We start from the raw sequence: 22,429 nt of genomic DNA on the forward strand, positions 1-22,429 counted from the left end.
TTCCTTGCCTAGATTTTGGATCACTTTTTGACCTGGAGCATGACCTACCAGATGAGCTTATCAGTTCTTCGGACCTGGGACTGACCAATGGAGGGGATGCCAGCCAACTTCATACCAGCCTCGGAGGGGTTGGAGGAGGGATTGGTGTAGGAGGTGGCCAGGATGCAGCTGCTAAACACAAGCAGCTCTCTGAGCTACTGCGTGCTGGAGCACCAGCACAGCAGGGTGGTCCTACTTCCAATAGCACACCACCTGGGGCTTCAATGGGCATGATGGGGAGTGTCAGCGTCTCCACTGGTGGACCTCAAGGGATGGCCCCCCAGGGCCAGCAGCAGCAGCAACCGGGACTAATGCAGCAGGTTGGGATGGTTGGAGGGGTGGCAGCGCTCAATCGGGCAGCGGCCATGATGAGTGCCCAGAAGGGCAATACTGGACAGCAGCAGCAAGGGCTGATGGGGGGACAAGTAGTAAACGGTTCGCCTAGAATGGGTTACCCTGGCAGTGCCGGCATGGGTAACAATAGTAATCTTCTGGCTGAAACCCTACAGCAGCAGCAAGGGGGTCAGCAAATGGGAGCCGGGGCTCAGGCAGGGATGAGACCGCAGCAGCCTGGAGCACTGAACAAGGTAGGCACACTAAAAGCAGCAGGGCTACTGGTTTACTGGTTGTTGGCCAGAATTTGACATTTCATTTGCAACTGTTTTATAGCAAATTATCAATTGTAGTAATCTGTAATTTTTAACTGAGTCTTATATGCTCAAGACTCTAGACTCACTTTTTCACTTCCAGCCAACGTCAGTACCACAGTCGGTCATGTTCGCTTAATTGTACAAATGTAAAATTGTGATCGCTGCTAGTAATATTGGGATTGAGTGCAATGAGCTGCTTTGCTGTTTAACTGACTCAACTGAGATTTTTTTAAAAAAATTATCAGCTATAGATTGCTTTAAATTTAGAGCACAGCGAAATTGATAGTTTCACACATCAGGCCGTGAGAGACTGACTAAGCCAACTCTGAAGAAAAAGCACTACTTTCAACCACAATAACTAACACAGTTGCTAGCTATGGCAGCTGAAGCGTCTCCAAATCAGCCTGATAATCATCATACACTTGCACAAATGTGACCACATGAAATGATAACTCCCACACGCTTGAAAAACTGTTGCATATGCAGCCGTTTTGGTCGCATTCTGGAGCCCTGATGTTCCAAATGCTCGCCTAAATGCAGTGTGTAGTTCTCTTCAAATATAAAGAGATTTTAAGTGCTAAATATTCTTACAGTTAAAAGGATATTCTTCTTTCTAAATTATCAGTGCATTATGTTATATTAAAGACAAACTTCAAACAAAAGGTGGAAATGATTTTTTATTTTTTTTTAAATTCGAGCAATCAGTAAAGCTGCAGGCCTGTAGTAGTTTCTCATGTCAGACTGCTTGAGATAAGTTCTTCAGAGCAGGTGCAGACAAAAGTGTGGTTATGTGATGGACTCGCAGTCGCATCACAGTTTTGCTCTGTGGTATTGATGGTTAACCTCCTTGCAAGTCAATATGCCACATGACAGTTTTGATTTATTCTCAAGGTGCAATGGCAGTACAGTAAACTAATGTTGAATGCTTTAATTGAGGGATATTTTTGCAACTGCGTGAAACGGTAGATTAGTTCTGTGAGTGTTTATGACGGAGAATTTGATTTACATCATGTGCAGCTTTGTCTGTTTTATTTTTCAGACTTTGTAGAAAATAATGCTATTTTAGTTATTTACTAAACCCAGTGAATTCAGTTTTTACTCACAAAGTAAAGATGAACAGTTTAATGACACTCTTCGACATGCTAACAGTTACCAACCCATTTCATGTTGTTGCTACTAATGGGTCATCCTTATTGTGCTTTAAATTTGATTTGCTATGTTTGAAATGAAAGTTTAGCGACATGCTCAAAAAGGTGGCAGTTAAATCATTTTTGTGATATTATTTTACTGTGGAGAGCAAAGTAAAATTGTACGGTCAGAATGTAAACCCATGATGAAGAAATTCCAAGTAGTATTTAACTCTCCTGTTGTCCTCATTTACGCTCACCAAAAAAATAGTTTCCTTGTCTAAAAATATCCAAACATTCAGCAAAAAATAGCCCAAATTTCTGAAAATTTGCAAAACCTTCAGGAAGAAAATTCCGATAACTCCTTAGAAGCTTCCCTTCAAAGTTTTATTTAAAAAGTTTTAAAAATTAGTAAAAATGTACCAAAAAAATCCTAAAAACATCTAAAGTGATTCCATATATATCAGTAAAACTTTTAATATTTTCTTTAAGAACATTCACAAAAAAATCAACCAAAATCCAGAGAAAGTTGCTGGATTTTGGTTAATGTTTTTTTGTGAATATTCTGAAGAAACATCTTTAACATTTCTTTTTTTTCCCACCAAAAAATGTTCAGAGATTTCCCAAAATTGTTGAAAATGTGGACATCAGAAGTTTCACTGTGAAAATATATATTTTTCTCCAGGTTTTCACATTTTAAAAGGAGTAAATTTTGACCCGCAAGACGACACGATGGTTAAAAGGAGATTGCAGGTTGTACTACTATAGCTGATTTTTCAGTGGTTTTGCTCAAGCAATTTTCATACAGTCCAATGCAGTTTGACACTGTGTTGTTTTTAATCTCACAAAGAGATATCTAGATTCCCTTTTATCTTCATCTCCTTTTCTTATGACTGACCTCACGCTTTTCTTCATTCTTCTTCAGATGAATATGATGGCCAACGCGGGCCCCTATGGTGGTCCGTACGGCCAGTCTGCTGGCCAGGGACTGCCTGGAGCAGGGCTGGGCCCACAGCTCCAGAATAAGGCAGGTCTGCCCAATAGCATGGCTGCCCAGTTCAACATGGACAAGAAGGCGCCACCGGGTCAAGCTATGCCTGGAATGGTAGGAGTTTTTAAGTTTCTTTTCTGTCTATTTGCATTAAAAATGTGATGAACAGATAAAGTCAACACCAAAAATCAGAGCATTAAACACAGCAAACAACCTGCAGTAAATGGAACAAATACTGGCGCAGCAACTTTATCAATGCAGCAGATCTACTGCCCAGTCTAACCTGGATTTATACTCAGAGCACAGCCTTACCAGTGCACTTCATCACTGTATTTTGAATGTAGTTGGAAGCTTGTAGTCAGAGTCATCGTTGCAGACCAACACTCGGCTCACAGCCTGTTAGCTTTTGAAAATCGTATTTTAACATTAGTGGGAGCCTCGGGTAGCTAGCTAAACCTGACAGACACCTCTTTACAACTTTTTGTGGGAGAGTTCTTCAACACGACCGCTACAGTCATCAGTTAGACAACAGGGAGGTCCGCTTGTTTTATGAAACCCTACAGGTGGGCAGAAAACACACCTGTAACTCCACCTCATTAACCACTGCTGGGCTGCACCTGGTGGATCAGCCAGGTACTTCAACAAACTTAAATTACATTTTCTCTCACGCCTATCTGTTGTCATCTGTCATATTGGTTAACGTATTTTTAAGTAATTAAATCATTAATAGCAATTATTCGCCTCACCTTCTCTCGTCTAAACACATTTCTGGTCACACTGCCCTGCTGTGGGTTCATTTTTTCCCGTCACACTACAGACCTTTCGTCCAGAAGGCCTTTTCTTTGCCCATGCGATCAGCACCAAACTTCTGTTGAGCTTTAAGATGCAGTGATGTGCTTTTTCGGATTTGTGCTGAGCTTTTTGAGCTTTGTAGCATTTGTGGCTGAGTCTAACAAGTCTATCAGATGGGCTCTTTTTGAATTGGCTTAGAGAAGTCAACAGCTTTAGTTAATTGTAGTCACTCAGGAGACATTAAGAGGCCATGAAACTATGAAAGATTTCTTAACACAGCTGTCTAAATCACCACATCTGGTAATTCAGGCTGCTGTGTGTATATTTTTGACCAAAGAGATTTTGTCATATTTCAAGATCTATAATAAATCTATGACAGGCAATAAAATACATGATGTTGTTTTGGTGCAAGGGTATGTAAACCTTTGTTCACAACTGTACCTACTTTTTACTTTTAAAACTTATAAACTATAAGACATGCTTTTGGTACATCAAGAAAACCCCGCAACTTAGTAATTTGCAGTAATAACATGTCACTATGAAGGAGAGTCAGCCAATTGAAATATTATTGATGTCATAAATTTGATCAAGAGCAATATCTAAATTTGTCCTAACATACTATCATTATCAATTAAGCGTGGTAATGCAACAGAGATGCCCCCGCCTGCAGCTCTCTAAACATAAGAAAACGTGTGTTTGTGGTAGACTGCAGAATAATGGCTTCTTTTTTATATATCGATCAGTGGAACAGAAATTTAATAATTGTAATTCCCACTATAATTATACCTCATGGCACAATTGCAATCTGTCAAACTATTTACAATATTTGTTTTTGCACGGCATTCAGCTCTATTTGCTATACACATAGCTGCTACAGTGGATTTTTCTAGGGGATCTAGGACTAAAGGACGCTTAACTGTTTGGTGTCCAGCTGTTGAAGTGGTCCCATACTATCTGCTCGCACTTCACTTTGGCAAACATTTCTTCCATAAACTCCTGTCTATCCAAAGGCGCAGCAGCAGCAGCAGCCTGGAGCTGTTGGCAGCACGGCCATCGGTGGAGCAGCAGCAGTGGGAGGGGCCCAGGTTGGATTAAGTGCCGTCGGGGCAGGACATGGCGCAACGCCCCCTACCGCAGACCCCGAGAAGCGGAAACTGATTCAACAGCAGCTGGTCCTCCTGCTCCACGCGCACAAGTGCCAACGGAGGGAGCAAGCCAACGGGGAAGTGCGGCAGTGCAACCTGCCCCACTGCCGCACCATGAAGAACGTGCTCAACCACATGACTCATTGCCAGGCTGGCAAGTCCTGCCAGGGTGAGTCTGGTGAATTGTGCTAATTGCCGGTTTTATGGCGTGCAGTTTGTATCATGAACACTAGGCAGCCTAAGGTAGTCACAATTCTGCAGCAAATGTATGTATGTTGGGTTTTTGCTTTGTATCAGGAGGAGTTATTCTTTCTTCAGCAGGCTGTTCTGCTTTATTTTTTCTTGCTCCTTCTCTCATTGAGTCTCCATCTGGACATAGTTTTATCCTACTGAATGACTCATGCAATAACTTTCTCAGTCTCTGCCTTCTATCTCCTTTTTGACTCTTATGTTTTCTTTTTCTCTCCTCCTTGTCTCATTATTCATCTCCCTCCTTCTCTCTGTCACAATCTTTTATTTCACTTGCTCTGCCTTGTCTCTCATTTTCGCTTCTCTTCTCCTTTCTCAAACTTTTCTCCATTTATATCTCTTCTCCTTCAGTGGCGCATTGTGCCTCATCCAGACAGATCATCTCACATTGGAAGAATTGCACACGACACGACTGTCCTGTATGCCTGCCACTGAAAAACGCTGGAGACAAGAGGAACCAGCAGTGTGAGTGTTCTGCAGTCAAGTTATGTGTGTTTGAGCAATATGCATTCTTATGGCTTCTGTCATTAAAATGCTGCATATGATCTAAAACGGTCTAAAATTCAACTATGTGCTCGTTGCTCATCACTTGTTATCTCTCTCTCTCTTCCCTCTCCTGTTCCCCTGACCACAGCTCTCGTCAACAGTGCAGGGATGGGTTTAGTGAACTCTTTAGGTTCAGCGGCGCCAGGCGGACAGTCCAACACCCCGAACCTGAACCCTCCCAACCAGATTGACCCCAGCTCCATAGAGAGGGCCTACGCCGCACTGGGCCTCACTTACCAGGGCAACCAGATGCCACAGCAGTCACCACAGGCCAACATGCCAAACCAAGGGCTGCAGGGGCAGGCTGGGATGAGGACCGTAAACACCATGGGTTAGTTTGCAATGCCAGTGTGTATATTACATATTATACGGTAGCCTACGAGGACAGGTAGTTCTCATTCTTGGCAAGTTAAAGCTCGATTTTTTTCAGAGCATTCAAGTGCGTCTCATCGTTGAATGGAGCTGCCCCGGTTGTCATCACAGGGCATACATCTGTGACTTAATGTCTTTGTACACTCTGGGCGGACTTTGGTGTTGGAATAGCCTCCTTAATCTTTTCCAGCTGTCCACTGACTCATGGATAAGAACAAATATGATTCATATTTTAGTGTTACTGAATGTCTCAATGTATGCTAACATTATTTGTGATCATTTCTACCCTGCTGAAGAAGAAAATCTAAAGTAGACATTGAATCAATTAATATTTGCTACAGGAAGCTCATTGCACAAATATTATTGTCAGTATTTCCCAATGAGTTCAGTATTATTTAAACTCGTTTTTTTTTCAGGAGGAAACTCTATGGGAGTGAATGGTGGAGTAGGGGTGCAGCCTCCTAACCAGCAGTCCGCTCTACTGCCAGATGCCATGTTGCACAACAGCATGAATGCACAGAGGTAGCACTGTTGTTCACTGTCTGCAGTCGTACACTTCTTCTCAAACCAGTCTCCTGTCATATAACATACTTTGATAAAGTTAAATTAGTTTTTTGGCCAAAATCTTAACCTTTTCTCTGTTGTTTCCCTCAGTTTGATGAATGATGGTGTAGGAAACCTGGGCTCCATGCCCACGGCCACGCCACCTTCTGCTGCAGGCATGAGGAAGTCTTGGCATGAAGACATCACGCAAGACCTCCGTAACCACCTTGTCCACAAGCTGTGAGTCTGTTGTGTCCTGCAATTGCCCCAATAAATTTGAGCTAATGAAGTGAACTAATTTTAATCGAATTTAAACCAGGTCATTCTCAGCACTGGATGGCAATGGGATGTCTTTGTCCTCAAGTTAATTGTAGATGTGTGGGTGTATGTGTGTGTGTGTGTGAGCAGTGTGCAGGCCATCTTCCCCACTCCAGACCCAGCTGCACTAAAGGACCGGCGGATGGAAAATCTGGTGGCTTATGCTCGAAAAGTAGAAGGGGACATGTACGAGTCAGCCAACAGCAGGGTAAGAAACCAACACTGCGATCATTCAGTAATGTAACACGGTGGTAAATGTATTTATGTTATGCCCTGTTGAGATGTTTCCTGTAACATTCTCCCTCTTTCCCACTGTGTCCCTTATAGGCAGAGTACTACCACCTGCTGGCAGAGAAGATCTACAAAATCCAAAAGGAGCTGGAAGAAAAGAGGAGGACGCGGCTCCAGAAGCAGGGCATGATGCCTGGCCAGCCGGGCATAGCTCCTTCAGGCCTCCCTCAGGGGCCTCCCAGCATTGGACAGCCACCCATGACCCCAGGGCCACCCACTAGTAAGTAAACATAGTGCTGTTACCTCGACTGCACACTTGTCTGTGTGTGCATAGACTCAGTCACACAAAGTGCAGCCATATCAATAATGAAAATGAATACTTAACTTTTCAAGCTGCTGAGTCTCTAATGAAGTTTTCAAAAATTAAAAAAAAAATAAATAAAAATAAAGTGTAAAAATAGCACATGTGCTCAGAGATATACCATTTGAATAATATGATTAAGTACAAGTTCAAGATTTTTCTTGAATTTACTTTTTGTGACCCTGAAAACGAGATCTGTTATTTCTGTAACTAATAGATGGACCTCATCCTGATCCGTCCATGATGAGACCAGCTGGACCCAATCAGATGGCAAACAGGATGCAGAACCCAGCAGGTACGTCTCTAGTCATTACAAATGCCACTTAAACAGAGGCTTGTTGAGGAACCAGACTTAGAGAAATTTGTTTCAAATAGGAGGATCAGCAAGCTACCACCTGTTGGCACATCGAAAATGTTGTGCATGTTGTGTTCAGAAATTTTCTAAAATACAAATTCAGCTAGCTTTTCTCTACTTTTAGCCATGATGTGCTGTTTTCATAGAGGACTTTAGAGCAGGGAAGAATGTGAGGAAATATGAACGCACTAAATCTGCTTTGGGTTCAGAGGGTCAAATTATGTGCTTATCTTTGGAAAACAGTGGGCTAACATTTTAAGAAAAAGTTAACTAAATTTCTACTAACAACTAATTTGTTCAGACTAATCTAGAAGCACAAATGTTCTTATCGGTGCAAAACTTATTCACTGCCAGCTGAAAAGCAGGAAATGCTAATCATTTCTACCTGTTTTAACTGAGTGAATATTGAACATATACAAGCCGTGCTAACCACAGAAATTTACAAAAAGTTATTTCTTCTTACCTCTCATTTGTCATCCTTCATTTTTAGGAATGAACCAGTTTGGTCAGATGGGGATGGGTCAGAGGTCGACGCCCCCTCTTCCTCTTAACCCTCCAATGAACCAGGTTGGCATTACTGTATGTGTCTCTGTAATTATGCTGTGGTTGTTTAAACTTCATAATCAGAAGTCACGGATAAATGATTTTCCAAAGTTGATTGTCAGGCATCCAAAAGAGTAAACCATGTGCTGTGAAAAATCTGTCATTAGTGTGAAGGAAAGTAACACAAAAGATGGAAAACTTCACATGTCTCTTGTTGTTTTGTTTCCAGATGGGTATGGGAGCCCCAAGAATAGGTCCGCCCAATCCCACACAGTTACAGAACCAGTACCTTCCTCCAGGACAGTTTCCTGGGTCGAGTCCTGGACTTGGTTCTGGTCCTGTTGGCATGAACCAACCAGCAGCACAGACTGCTGTGCCACCGGTAAGCGTCACCTGATTAACTGCAAAGGAGGATTTTAATTTGATCTTAGAATAAGTGATTTGATCAAATTCTGACTTATGTTCTGGTGAGATGTGGGGAAATCTGTTGAATATTTGTCAAAGAGGAGCAGCAATACACAGACAGATTAATAGATAAACAGCTTTAGAGTGCTTTATAAACACTTTTGTTTAAAAATGCATGGAAGTATTGTATTAGATTAAAACATTTAATAGAGTTTTAAAAAGATTTAAAATAAGATAACACTCACGGTTCAAATTATAGTTTGTCTTGCAAAGACACCTTGAAAAGTAAAATGTGCTAAGTCTCTCAGAAGACAAGTCTCCTCTCCTTGAACAGGGATGTCTTGTATAGCATTATTTGTATGGGCAGGAATAGCTTTCTTCAGTTGTCTTTACTACAGCAGAGCTTTGCAAGAAGTGGTGGAAGGGATGAATGTTGTGCAACTGTCTGCTTCATTCAGACTTTTTAAGGCTGACTGTGCTTGTATTTGACAACATGTTTTCTAAATTTCAAAGAGAGTGATTAGAAATATGTCCTGTGTCCTATCTCGTGTAGCAGAACCAGATGTCAACGCCACCTTCCCTCCCAGCCAGCAGCCCTGCAGCCCCCTCTGCCTCTTCAGCTCCAGGCCCCGGAGCACCTGGAGGCTGTATGGGGTCTGCCAACGCCAGCGGTGCCGGGCCTCTACCCAACCTGCCTCCATCCTCCACCCAGCCCAACTCCTTCCCTCACGGCCCACCAATCCGAACAAACTCCCCGTCACCAGCACGCAGCTTAACGCCTCAGCCCCATCAAACGCCCCCCATGTTAGCTGGTTCTCAGACCCCGCAGCCACAGACCCCCAGCACACCCCAGCTTCCCCCTCCACAGCACCCACAGCAACAACAGCAACCCTCACAGCAGCAGCAGCCATCAGGACAGGCGGGGAACTCTGAGAAAGCCAGTCAGCTTCCACAGCAGACGCTTGGGGGCGTGGCTTCCTCAGGCCCCCCCACAGGTCAAACGCCTTCGGTGCCGACCCAGAATGCTCATGTGCCATTACAGCTACCGCAGACTCCAGTGAGTAGAAATGCCTTCACTACTTTGCTTAGTCTTTCACCAGCACAGCCTGGTTTTTCCACCAGCTTTGAGCTTCTGGATTAGTCCAACTCTGTGAGCCGTTGGGTCTACGCTTAGCCAGAGGTCCAGTTCATTTGTTTTTTTGTACTAACGGGAAACAAGAAAAATGTTTAGGAATGAAAAAATGAATAATAAAGAATGTTCCCGGACGTGAAAAATCCAGAATGCTTTGCTTTTGCAAATAAATATGTGATCTTCGGGTTACTTAATTTGGGTTTGAAGAAGTAAATGATCTAGAAGTGGATTAAAAACAAATCTTGAGAGAGCGTGGGAGCCCAACAGTTCATTGCATGTGTCGTTTTTGTGAACTGTAACTTGCCATTTCTAAGCCTCAGTGCATGTCTTTCCTTCTTTTATTTGCCTCAGCTGTCTCCGAAGCCTTCTGTGACAGCAGATGGTCAGGTATCCTCTCCAGCCTCGGTCACCAGCAGCTCTGATCCCAACTCCCAACTTCCCCCAGTAGATGTCCCTGCTGCCAGCCAGGAAGACATAAAAATGGAGGTGAAAAAGCAGGAGGAGGAAGATGAAGGGACTGACTCTCAAAGCGAGGGCAAGGGGAAGATGGGAAAGGGCCAGTCTGACGTGAAGATTGAGGAGAAACCAGATGTAAGATTGTTCGAAATGTCTGAAATGATGTCAGACCTGAAGAGTTTAAATTACATGCAATGTTTTAGGTGTAGTATATAGATTTTTATTAATGAAAAAAGCAGAAAGGTTGTTGCTAGAGGTACGGACCCGTACCCGTAGCCTGTGGACTACGGATACGGCACTTTCCATTTGCCAATCAGATACGCGAGATCTGGTCACGTGACTCCCGGTAGACGCTGGAGGTACGGACCGTAGCATCGGTACTACAGGTACGGACCCTAAACCTGACCCTAACACTAACCCTGACCTTAACCTTTGCTTACCTTTCAACAGTTTGCAGTGGTTAGCAGCTTCTTGACTCGCAAGACTGGTGTACGGGTCCGTATCTGTCTGGCAAATGGAAAGTGCCGTATCCGTAGCCCACAGGCTACGGGTACGGGTCCGGGTCCGTATCTGTAGACACTACCAAGCAGAAAACTGATACCTAAATCTTCTTCTTAGATAAAGAAGCCATCTGGAGATGGGTGTAAAGGCGAGCCCATGGATACGTCTTCATCCTCGGTGCCATCGTCAGTAGCAACGAGTGAAGACAAAAAGCCAGAGATCAAGAAAGAGCCCAAAGAGGAAGAGGAGGGTTCAGGGTCAGCGTCCACCAACAGCTCCCCAGCCAGCGCTCAGAGCAAGAAGAAAAGTACGTCTCAAGTTTTTTTATTGATTTAACTGCTGCTACTACCTGCACAGTAGAGGGTGTATAGCACAACCAAAGAACCCAAATAGGAGAAAAATGTTCGTCCACAATAAGTGCTTGAGAAGATTGTTTTGGGAGGCAAGATTATTGGAGCAAATGTTTCACTTAGAGTTTGATTTTTACACATGAATTCCGCAGGGTTGCTATGCTTCATGGAGAAATTTGTATTTTGATTTTAGTATTTTGCAGGTCTAAACAAGTAGTGAAAACAGAGCATGGACAATTACCCCAATTCTGTTCTCCTGATTATAAAATAAACGAATCATGAATGCAGTATTCTTCATGTGCAGTAAGCACAGTCAAAATGTTGATCACAATGCAAGGAGGACACCTTAATAGGATATTATTGTAATGTATGTTTTTAATGTTCTGAAAATTTAGATTTTTATGTGTGGACCCCTGCAAGACTAACAACCACTTGTGGGAGCTAATGGGGATCCTAATAAACAAACATGGGCGAGAGAGAGCTTGATGTCTCTGACAACAAGGCGAGGCGTTGAGTGACTCAGTGCATGCAGAGCTGGCTATATGTCTGTCACAGCCTGCCTCATAGCTGCACCACGTTTGTGACCAAGTGACACGCTGCAATTTCAAGGTGCAAATAATCAGCCATGGTGTTGACTGCTTATTTCAATCATGATGTATCGTTCATTGTTTAAAAACGCCAAATGTGTATAAAAAAAATTTGGATGGGAAACATTTGGATCACTGAATAATGGAATGTCTCCAAAAAAAAAGTGTTTTGTGACTTTGACAGAAGTTCAGCTGTAACTGTGAGACGATAAGTAAGAATTAAAAAAAAAACGCCAAATGTGCATGTCAACAAGGTAAAAAAAAAAAATCTAAAGGGGGTCTTTAGAAGAGACTGCTACAACAACATTATATAATTGATTTAATATGTTAAATTAAAGGAATAAATTCAGTTAAATTTTATTTATCTAGCCCCAATTCACAACATACAGTTAAGCCCCAAATTATTCACACCCATAGGCAGTTTTAGACATGCCACTTTTTGTTCAAATGTAAATAAAAGCTGAGAAATAATTTTTCACACAATGATGCTCCACATTGTCGTATTATCTTTTGAAAGAAGCCTGTGTCATTTCCAATCCAAGAAAGCTTGCTGGTTGAATAAAAGTAACTTTAAGTGAAAATTTGCTTTCAAATTTGAATAATTTTGGGCTTAACTGTATGTCATCTCGCAGCATTAAACGTAGTAAGGTAGATGGACCTTACAAGTTTTAAATAAAGAGCAGGGAACCCAACAATCTAAAGCGGCCTTTGGATTTCCTATGATCAAGCGGTTGGCAGCAGTGGGGGAAAACCGCAATTCACTGGTTCTGTCTGAGCTTAGATTTTCCTTGTAGTTCATTGTTTTGGCATTGCAGCTTAAATACAGTACAGAATGTCACATGCATGTTAACAGCTGGATTTTAAAATCATTTATTTACATCAGATGCCAGTCAGATGTCAAATTCAGCATGAAAAATCTACTGATAAATCTTGCAATTTGTGTTATAAAATTTTGAAATGAGAAATGTCCAGAAACCATGAATTTCATTGTTGCAGCGTGACGGTGCTCAGCTTTGAGAGGATGTAGAGGATGCTGTATCGGACATCGGCGCTGCATCGTGCATACATAATATATGCACGATGCAGCGCCGATGTCCGTCTGTGTTCCGCGCTCCAGTCGGACGGTGATTTCTGTTGCATTGCGCGCTCACTTCCGCTTTTGATGACGTATCGCGCTCAGACGATTAGTCGACGCGTCATTAGTTGCAGCCCTAGAAAAAAGTAGAAGCTCTCATCAGAGTGCCACCTATTCAGTAAATCGTTAGCCCCTAATACTTCATCTGTCTGTGGTGTGTGTAATGCGTGCTTTGGGTGCTGTTAAATGAGGCGGTCAATGGGGTTTCACAACCATCCATCCTCAGTCCTAGTAGAGGCTCCTTTGCAGTTTGTGCCCCTGCCTTCTGAATCAGTCTCGTTTCTTCTTGTATCTCTTCCTCCTTCTTTTGCAGTCTTTAAACCGGAGGAGTTGCGTCAGGCTCTGATGCCCACCCTGGAATCTTTGTACCGGCAGGACCCTGAGTCCCTGCCCTTCCGTCAGCCGGTGGACCCCCAGTTACTGGGAATACCCGTACGTATTCGAACTAGTAACAAAACTAACCTGGTAAGGGACTGCACTGGCTGCCATTTTGCATCATCTCTTCTGAAAACGTAGCTTTTTTTTTCTGTTTGTTTTGTATGTTTTCCTCCTTTCATGATTTTTTTTTTCTCTTTTGCCATACTTTTAAACTTGTCATTTTATACATGCTTCCAGTTTCTTTAATTTTTTAGTTGACTTTTGTTCCATTGCATGCAGAAATTAGGAAAATGAGATTTGAAAGTGTGTGTGTGTGCGCGTACGAGTGTGTATGTGTGTGCTAGTTTGTACTCTCCTCTCTACACCTCTTGTCATTTGTAAATCAAAGCAATGACTCTTATGAACGTATGCGCAAATACCATGAAGCAGCGTTAGAAGTTCTTGTACTTGGAACTTTAAGCTGATATAATTTACCCGTAGAAAGCCAAAATACATAAAACAAAAGCTAACAGAATGACATAATGTAAACACTGATTGGGGATTGTCTTTCACAGCACATCTAAAACGATAGAGGTAAAAATTGAGACGTCACTCCTTTATTTCTGTGACCGACTTCCAAAAGAACAATTTGCGGTTCATGAGCCAGTTGCTTTCATTTATCATTTTAATTTGTTTGCCTTTTGACATGAAATTTTGCGTTCAAAATTCTTATAGTTTTCATCGTAGTGTTCCATTGCTAGCTTTCTAGTTCAGTTCCTCACCAGTATTAGTGTGACAGTGTTCAGGTGGACAGTGTGTAGAGGTGGGACAGTGCCTTTTTACCCTCGTTGCATCCAAATTAAGGCCACATGAGGATATTGGGTACACGCTTGCCTTGAAACAGAGCGACGGCGTTCATCCTCCCACTGCCTTACGAAATCAAAATTTGATAAATGCCGTTTTTAGAGTAGTGATGAACAAGCACCAGGCTATTGGCTCACCTCTCCTTCAGGAACCTCCACAGTCAAGTAATGCAGCTTTCCACTGTTAGATAATTAGATTTTCACGTGAACATTCAGCTGCTTTATCGGAAATGTACAAACTGATAGGATTTCTACATTTTTAATAGTATATTTATAGCCACTGTGATGTTGTGATGTAAAGCTCTGCAGGTTGACATGGTAATATGCATCACTTGTTTGTTCATGTGAGTGGTTCCATTCAGAGATGAGGGTCTGTTTCCTAAGTCTTGTTGCCATGGTGACACTGAGATGGACCCTGCTCTGTGAAACTCACACCTCCTTATTCTTTTTTATTATTATTTTTATTTGGTTGAATCTCTAAAAAAGCTTTTCTTTTCCTCGCCCTCCTCTTTGCTTCTTTTTCAAACGCGCTTTCTTTTGAGGAGAATCAGAGGGCAGCAGGAGACAGGAACAGAAAAGCGACTTGGAGATTCATCCGTCCCTCTTACATTTGCTTCACCTCAGCACTGTTGGCTTTGACTCTGCCATTGTATTGCCACTCGCGCTGCTGGCATTGTTACTGCCAACACTTTTGTTGCTTAAAACAGTAGATCTCTGTCTGCCTGTTGCTTTTGCCACTGCTCTGTTCTTCTTGGTTTTGCACCCTGATCACTGCCCTGGCCTGGAAGTTTTGTTTACTTTCAGACCTCGGCACAAAACAAATGAGTAAATGTATTCTTTAACATAAATTGATCAATGATAACTTCGTAATCGCATAGTTGCAGTACGAACATGGAAATTGCATCATCTATACATTGCATCTGCGGCTCGTTTTTATATTTTTTTTAATGGTATGAGCTGCAGAGGAGCTGACACGCTTGAACAAATAGGGACTTAACTTTAAATGTAGGGTGCAAAGCAGAGAGCTGGAGGGCAGACGTTGTCATGTCTCTCTGTTTGCACGTGAACCTTCTTCTCTGCAGCGCTCAACAACATTGTCCCCCTGCACCCTCTTCTCTCCCTACTCTGGTCCCGCCTGGTCGACTGCGACACCTTCAACACACCTTCATCTGACGGCCGCAATGCTGATGACGTTGATCATGCTCCTCCTCCCCCTTTTCTCTCTCGACTTCTTCTCTCGGGTGACCGAACCCTCCACCATCTTGCTGCACTTTCCTCTCTCCCTCCTCTGACCTTTCTCAACTCCTGAACTTTACCTCCACCTATTCCTCTAATCCTGGATGGCGCCCCTTCCAAACCAGGACTACTTTGACATCGTGAAGAACCCTATGGACCTGTCGACCATCAAGCGGAAGCTGGACACGGGACAGTACCAAGAACCATGGCAGTATGTGGAGGATATCTGGTTGATGTTCAACAACGCCTGGTTGTACAACCGAAAGACGTCCCGGGTCTACAAGTACTGCTCCAAGCTGGCCGAGGTGTTCGAGTCGGAGATTGACCCCGTCATGCAGGGCCTAGGGTACTGTTGTGGGAGGAAGGTAAGAGGGAACTATGTGTTTTTGTCTTTTACATTTCATATGATCTGTTCTGGTGTAGAAAAACAAATGAACATTTTGCTTCCCTGTTTTATTGAAGAATTTTTGTCGAGGCTAAGTAGAAGATAGATGAGAGGATTGACAACACAAATGCAGATATGAAATGGTAAACAAAAGCGTACTAGCTTAGAGAAAACTGGAAGCAATCTTTAAAGTTCACTAATTAGCATTTTACAGCTGTTTGTTTTTAAAGTCTCTATGAAAACCACAATGTAAAAAGTGTCAGTTTTACAGGTGTTGTGTGCCAGACTATTTGTGTCTGCTGCTTTTTAAGTCTGGTGAGGTTCTCTAAAAACTGCTTCAAGACGTGTTGTAGATATACAAGATTCAACATGTTAATTAGTGAGCTTTGGAGGTGCCGCTTGTTTGATTTTGTTTCATTTTTTTATGCTAAGACAACTTGCTGCTAGTTGTAGCCTTACATTAAAGAGACAGTTTAGTGTGATGTTGGGCTGGGTGTGACCACTTCAAAGTGATCTTACAGAAACGTGTAAGTTTTGTTGTGGATCCTACTGCAGTATAGATGTAACAAGTGTATGTATGAACTATAGCAGGTCTGCAAATAATTGTTTTTGTCTCTTTATTCTTGCAGTTTGAATTTTCCCCCCAAACTCTATGCTGCTATGGAAAACAATTATGCACCATCCAACGTGACGCTGCTTATTTTAGCTACCAGAACAGGTAAGGGCTTTCAGCACATTCGAACACATGCACACACAGATCAGGCAGATAGCATTCAGAAGATATTGTTGATATTTACCCAGTGGCTGCATTGAACAGTTAATGTATACGAAGGGTTCATGAAGCGGCTGCTGCATGAGTACGATGCAGTCAGTAAAAGAGGCTGCATCAGGCATGTAAATGGTGCAAATGCACTGTAGAAATCTGCACTGCAAATGGAAAAATAGTCTTCTTTTAATACTTTTTACGAAAGGTGTGCTTTGTCCTGTACCACAGAAATCTCTCATGAAGTATCAATATGTTTTGGGTTTTTAAAAAAAAAATTGAACTACCGATATACAAGTTAAGACTACAGGGGGTCCTCGGTTTATGATGTCCTCAGCCTATGGCATTTAGTCAGAACTGGTTACATGGAACTAGTTGACGAGCGGAGCAGGCCAATACATCGTCATGCAGCGCTATAAGACTGCTTTGTTTACGTTCAGCGGTTGTACGCCACCTTGGGTTGTGCTACATCCACCAACTTTTTGCCCTTCATTGTGGCTCCCAAGCTTAAGTCAGACTCTTCTGATGGCAGTGTTCCGAAGAAAAGGAAACACGAAATGGATGGATGACACGTGAAAGAACAGAAGCTCCTAGCAGCAGAAATTCAGAAATGCAGGCATTATACGACTCATCACACAGAGAATTCATGGCGTAAAATTAAACCCAACCACTGAAATCCAACTGTTTGGTAAAATGCCATGTTGTAAGTGCTGTGAACGATGGCACACTCTGGTTTAGTACTGTGGTAGACGTGTGTTTACGATACACTGCCCCCTGCAGTTTGTGAGCAGATGCCGCATGGAGCATAAAGCCACACACGTTCTCTCGAGCGGATTTCCAAGCGTCTTGGTTGGAAAGGTTCGTGCGGAAAGCATAACCCAGCTTTCAGAGTACAAAAGCTGAAGAAGCGACAATCCCAAAATGAAAGCTCATTGTCTTTTTTTGCCACAATCAGCACTGACTCATTGGATGTAGACTTCAGGGATACGCCAGATTATTTCACGTAGATTTCTTGTCCTTGCACGCAGCCTACACACCTCTGCATTAAGGCAGCCTATTTTTTAATGAATCTTTTTTTTTTCCGATAACACTGCTCACTTCCTTATATTTAAATGTTCCACCGCAGCAATTCCCCTGCCACAGTGTTGCATGGGCACCATCATTTCATTCTAGGCTTTACATGACTGAAGACAAGTGTGACCGCTTTAAAGAAATGCAAACAAACCAGAGCATTATTTTTCCCTATAGTAGAATCACAATGAGGTGCAGCAGATCATTCTCTGTGTGGTGATAAGTGGTGACAACCCTAAAAAACAAACGACTAAAAATAAGCTTTCTGTGAACGACCCGCATACGTTACATGCTCAGTGCAGCCACACCGTCACACGTTTTGCTTTGAAAATGCAGCCAGTGAGATCAGCTTATGTTTGTTTGTATTTTGCACATTGATTACGTTTCTGACAGCATAGCATCAATTAATCAGTACAATCACAGATGAGTTTTAATTTGGCTTCAAATGGTTACCCTGGCACCATCTCCATCGTCAGAGTTCACCGTTTTTTCATTTTCATTATGTTGTCATTCATAAAGTGGGTTCCCGTCTTCTTCAGCGCTTATTTCTTAGTTGCTGCTCCATTGTTTCCCATTGAGTAAACGTGACAGCTTGCAGTTTTTGATATTTACAGAGTGGGAAGGGGGGTGTGTATCCATTCTCACCGCCAGAAGAACGGTTCCCACTTTATAAATGAACATAAAGGATGATGGCTCTCTGTTGCTTTGCCATTTTTATTTTTTCCTCATCTGCCTTCTCATGTTTGGAGACTTGTATCCTCACTCCCTTCCTCCTCCACAGCTCCTAGTGGTCTCTCATGTTGCTGTAATGTTGTTATTGTTTACCACTGGACGTCTAAAGCTAATCTTTGCTTTGCCTTGGCTCTCTGTCCTCTGTTGGTTGTTGTTCACATCTTGTCCGTCCCTCCCTCCTCCATGCCCCCTTTCCCTTCCCTCTCTGTCCATCCATTGTCTTTGTCTGACCTGTAACGACTTATTTCACGCTTTTTTAATATTCATTTTGACCTCCCCCTCCCCCCCCATCTCCCTCCCCCCCTTCCCTTCTCCCCCTCTCTCCCTCCTTTTTTAACGCTTGTGATGTCTGCATTGGCCTGCTTTGGTGTGACCAATCATCCACTCCGAAATTTGCGCGCAAAATCAAAACACCCGCCCACATAAAAACCCTGCATCACGATTGGCTGCTACCTCCTGGCGACGACCTACCTTGCCCTCTGCCTCCTCCTGTGTGTCCGCCCCCTGGCCTGCCCTGCCCTGCCCTGATTGGCGGCTGCTTCTCCGTGCCCTCTCTGTGATTGGCTGTGCTGATGACGAACGGTGTAGTTCACCAAAATATGGGCTTCTTGCTGACAGGTACCACTTCTGTGAGAAGTGTTTCAACGAAATCCAAGGCGAGAATGTTTCCCTGGGGGATGACCCCTCCCAGCCTCAGACGTGAGTATCATCGGTCTTACCTTCCTCTAAACGCATGACATGCAACAGCCTGTGAAGCTAAAACTTAAAGTTTTTTAAGTGATGTTTGTCCAGATAAAGAAGTCCTGCATGTCTGACGTTTAGCATCAAAACCATGAACATTTACAAATGTTCCATTGTTTTGGTTGTCCAACTGGTATAAGGTTGAAATCCTTCAGTGACTTATGATTGATTAGTCAGGATTGCGTGAGTCGATTGACAGAGAAGTCCTCAGCAACTATTTCAGTATCCGATAGTGGTTTATTTTTGGAGTGAAATGGTAAACATCTAGGGGTGTAAATTATTGGCGATCTACGGATTCAATCTGATTCCTGCTATTGGAGTGGCAATTTGATACAGAATTGATTTACTGGTTTATATTTGTGGGCCAAATCACTGCCCACTGAGCTGCAAATACAACACAGCTGGTTAATTTTGAGGCGGATCATTGCCTGAATGGAGAAGAATCTATTGAATTAAAGCTATATCTTCTTGTATGAAACTATATAAATGAAGATGTAATTTACGGGCCACCATCTTGGGTCAGAAACAGCGGTTAGTGTGTGTTTGAGTAAAGCTGTATTGTTGTTACTGTGTGTTGCTAAGCTGATGTGACTTTGTCAGTTATGGAATACCTTTGTCTCGTACAGCTAATAATTAAGCTACTAAATCCAGAATGTGACCAAATGCTTGAATTTTGTGACAAGTATATCAAGATAACTCTGTGTGCATTGAGGTAACATGTTTTTCCCATCAACACCACATTTATCAAAGTCTCTTTCTGGTCATTGCTTAAACCCCTAAAATCGTGTCTCTGTGTATCAGAGTTCCAAATTTAGAAGCTTTTTCAAAGAAAATAATCCTTCCCTGCCTTTAAATGGTTCCTACACAGTTGCTTCCCTTAGAATATGCAGATTTTATGAAGTTTTGGTGTTTTTCTCTGTTGCTCGAGCACACCAGCTCTCCTACAACTGCTTTAGGTTTCGGTGTGAAATCCTGGAAATCTGAATCTGTGTTTCCACTGCAGTTCACAGTGGAAATGTTCAGTGATGAAGTTGACAGTGCATACTTTTTTTTTTTAAAGAAAAACCACCATTTTAATATCTTAAAGGGGTAAAAACCATCCTTGGGCATCTTTAACATCATTTGAAAATCTATATATATGTTTTGCTCATTTGTGGATTTATACAAAATAAAAAAGAGAAAAATCACATTTTGTAAGTGAACAAAAAGTTTTTGGTTCCACGTTTTTCTAGTGAGAGGAATTGCTACCTTTTTGGTTTTATTTTATTGTAAATAAAATGTCTTTTGGATTTTGGCATACAAAGCAAAACCTAGTGCTCTTGTGAAATTAGATTTATGATGATAAGTCGGCGAAATTATTAGTCAATTGTCAGAAAAACTAATTATTTGGATCACTAAGTAGTTACAATGACAACGTTTGATGAGCTTCACTCATGCTAAGATTTTAGTATTTTTTTATGTAAACTGCATATGTTTGTGTGTTTTTTCTTTTAACTGGACAAACAAATCATTTGAAAATGTCACTCTGGAATGTGGAAAACAGGCAGTTTTAACTAATTTAATTGACATTTAATAGATTCATCAAGAAAATAATCTGTCGTTTAATCAATCAGGACTATAATCAAAGGTTGCTGTCCTAATTTTGTGTACCAAATTTGAGAAAATATATTAATAATGATGATTGATGTTATTAGCTTCATAACTGCCTTGTTGGATTGAATGTTGTTAACTGACAGCTGCAGCTCAGTGGGGTTTAGTGGTTAAAGATTATGACTGGCTTCTGCTTTTATTGATTTCTGTAATACATAATCAGGACAGCATGTAGTGATAAGTTCCTGAGGTAAAAGGAATGTTTATATCTTTTGTTAGCATTTCCTGAATGGAGGACAAAGGATTCTGTGCACAGCCTGTAGTCTACACGGGACAATCTTGGTGTGTTTCTCTCATTAAAATGTCTTCTGATGTCTCCCACAGGTCCATCAACAAAGATCAGTTCCAACGAAAGAAGAATGACACACTTGACCCTGAGCTGTATGTGCTCTTCTTATTTATTTCTCTATGATGCTTCAGGATCCACTTTTGTATTTAGACTGTTTTATGATTTGCTATTATCCACTTGTCAGGAATGAACAGGATGTTCTATTATGTTGGCCTTATTAACTCTGGATATTTTCTGTCTTCTTCTCTTGTCCCCGCTCAGACTTGTGGAATGTATTGACTGCGGTCGTAAAATGCACCAGATCTGTGTCCTGCATCATGAAACCATATGGCCGTTAGGGTGAGCCAGCTATCATACAGACACTCTGCACATTCTGTTGTGTGACTTAGTTTGAAAAACATATCTATAGGCTTTGAAAAGTGTAACATTCATCGTAACAAAATGAAAACTACAGACACATTTTCTCGTTGCTGTACACATGCTGTCCTGAACTTCTGTTTAAGGTTGAACACAATTCTGAAATCTTGAGGCTCAGTGTCAAATGGGTTCAAAACTGAGAAACTGTTGTAAGTTTTGATCATTACATCAGGGCACAGATGGTTTTCTGCTCTGTTGCAATAGATTCACATGCAAACAAAGTCCTGTAGCTCAAATGTAGAACAAATCTGAGGCCTCGAAATTTGATTTCCATTCATGTGTGGTCTGCAGTTAATTGATCCAAGGCATTTTTTGATTGAAGCCACCTTATTGGTTCTTATTGTTATCTGTACAATTAACGTCTTACTATCTACTTTCTTTCTAATCGCAGCTTTGTATGTGACAACTGCCTCAAAAAGGCCAATAAGACGCGGAAAGAGAACAAGTATGCAGCCAAAAGTAAGTTAACGCTTTGCTACCAGCTCATTTCATGCATGTTTCACAGCCTTTGCTCCCTGCTTGCCTTCCTTTCAGACTTCCAATTCCTTCTCATCCCAGGTTTAGATTCTTTTTCATGTGATATCAATATTTTTAATCATTTGTCAATTTTACAACTTAACCCTCACTGTAATATAAAGTCCTGCCCCTCTATGGAAACAACACGACCATGGCTAGAAGTACAGAGAACTGAGAAATGTCTTCTATGCAGTAAAACACTGTGTAATACAATTATTCATAAAGATGAAAACAAAACTTGAAACAGCGTGTGATGGGGATGCTAAGATATTTTAACACAGACGTGGGAGCATGCCATAGTGACATACCTTTGGTAACAGCAGGGATAAACACAACTGTTGTGTGTTCACACACATCTCTATATTTCTACAGGGCTTCCTCAGACCAAGCTGGGGAGCTATTTGGAGACACGAGTGAACGACTACCTCAAGCGGCAGAATCACCCTGAGTCTGGCGAGGTCACCATTCGTGTGGTCCACGTCTCAGACAAGGTGGTTGAGGTCAAGCCGGGTATGAAGTCCAGGTAAACGGGCAAATTTCACTTCTCACATCCCTACACATATATAGCACGGTAGCTTACT

General features: G+C 42.0%; 1 protein-coding gene across 6 annotated transcripts in view; it reads left to right on the plus strand.

The window, feature by feature from the left end:
- ep300b (E1A binding protein p300 b) overlaps window positions 1-22,429 on the plus strand; it is a 35,416-nt gene that overhangs the window by 4,033 nt on the left and 8,954 nt on the right. Inside the window, exons 2-24 of one of the 6 annotated variants that reach the window (XM_051941140.1) lie at window positions 13-626; window positions 2,742-2,921; window positions 4,610-4,913; window positions 5,345-5,458; window positions 5,628-5,870; window positions 6,328-6,433; window positions 6,566-6,694; window positions 6,863-6,980; window positions 7,100-7,283; window positions 7,582-7,659; window positions 8,210-8,286; window positions 8,492-8,644; window positions 9,224-9,724; window positions 10,151-10,390; window positions 10,874-11,063; window positions 13,142-13,293; window positions 15,410-15,649; window positions 16,299-16,387; window positions 18,824-18,934; window positions 20,951-21,007; window positions 21,177-21,254; window positions 21,724-21,791; window positions 22,221-22,371. In XM_051941140.1, coding sequence (XP_051797100.1) covers window positions 13-626; window positions 2,742-2,921; window positions 4,610-4,913; window positions 5,345-5,458; window positions 5,628-5,870; window positions 6,328-6,433; window positions 6,566-6,694; window positions 6,863-6,980; window positions 7,100-7,283; window positions 7,582-7,659; window positions 8,210-8,286; window positions 8,492-8,644; window positions 9,224-9,724; window positions 10,151-10,390; window positions 10,874-11,063; window positions 13,142-13,293; window positions 15,410-15,649; window positions 16,299-16,387; window positions 18,824-18,934; window positions 20,951-21,007; window positions 21,177-21,254; window positions 21,724-21,791; window positions 22,221-22,371 — 4,177 coding nt within the window. Of the gene's footprint in view, window positions 1-12; window positions 627-2,741; window positions 2,922-4,609; window positions 4,914-5,344; window positions 5,459-5,627; window positions 5,871-6,327; window positions 6,434-6,565; window positions 6,695-6,862; window positions 6,981-7,099; window positions 7,284-7,581; window positions 7,660-8,209; window positions 8,287-8,491; window positions 8,645-9,220; window positions 9,725-10,150; window positions 10,391-10,873; window positions 11,064-13,141; window positions 13,294-15,409; window positions 15,650-16,298; window positions 16,388-18,823; window positions 18,935-20,950; window positions 21,008-21,176; window positions 21,255-21,723; window positions 21,792-22,220; window positions 22,372-22,429 lie in introns of all 6 variants that reach the window. The other 5 variants (XM_051941139.1, XM_051941141.1, XM_022218516.2 and 2 more) reach the window with 5 other exon arrangements.

The sequence above is a fragment of the Acanthochromis polyacanthus genome, chromosome 21 (assembly GCF_021347895.1).
Source record: "Acanthochromis polyacanthus isolate Apoly-LR-REF ecotype Palm Island chromosome 21, KAUST_Apoly_ChrSc, whole genome shotgun sequence".
In the NCBI taxonomy this organism is placed as follows: domain Eukaryota; kingdom Metazoa; phylum Chordata; class Actinopteri; family Pomacentridae; genus Acanthochromis; species Acanthochromis polyacanthus.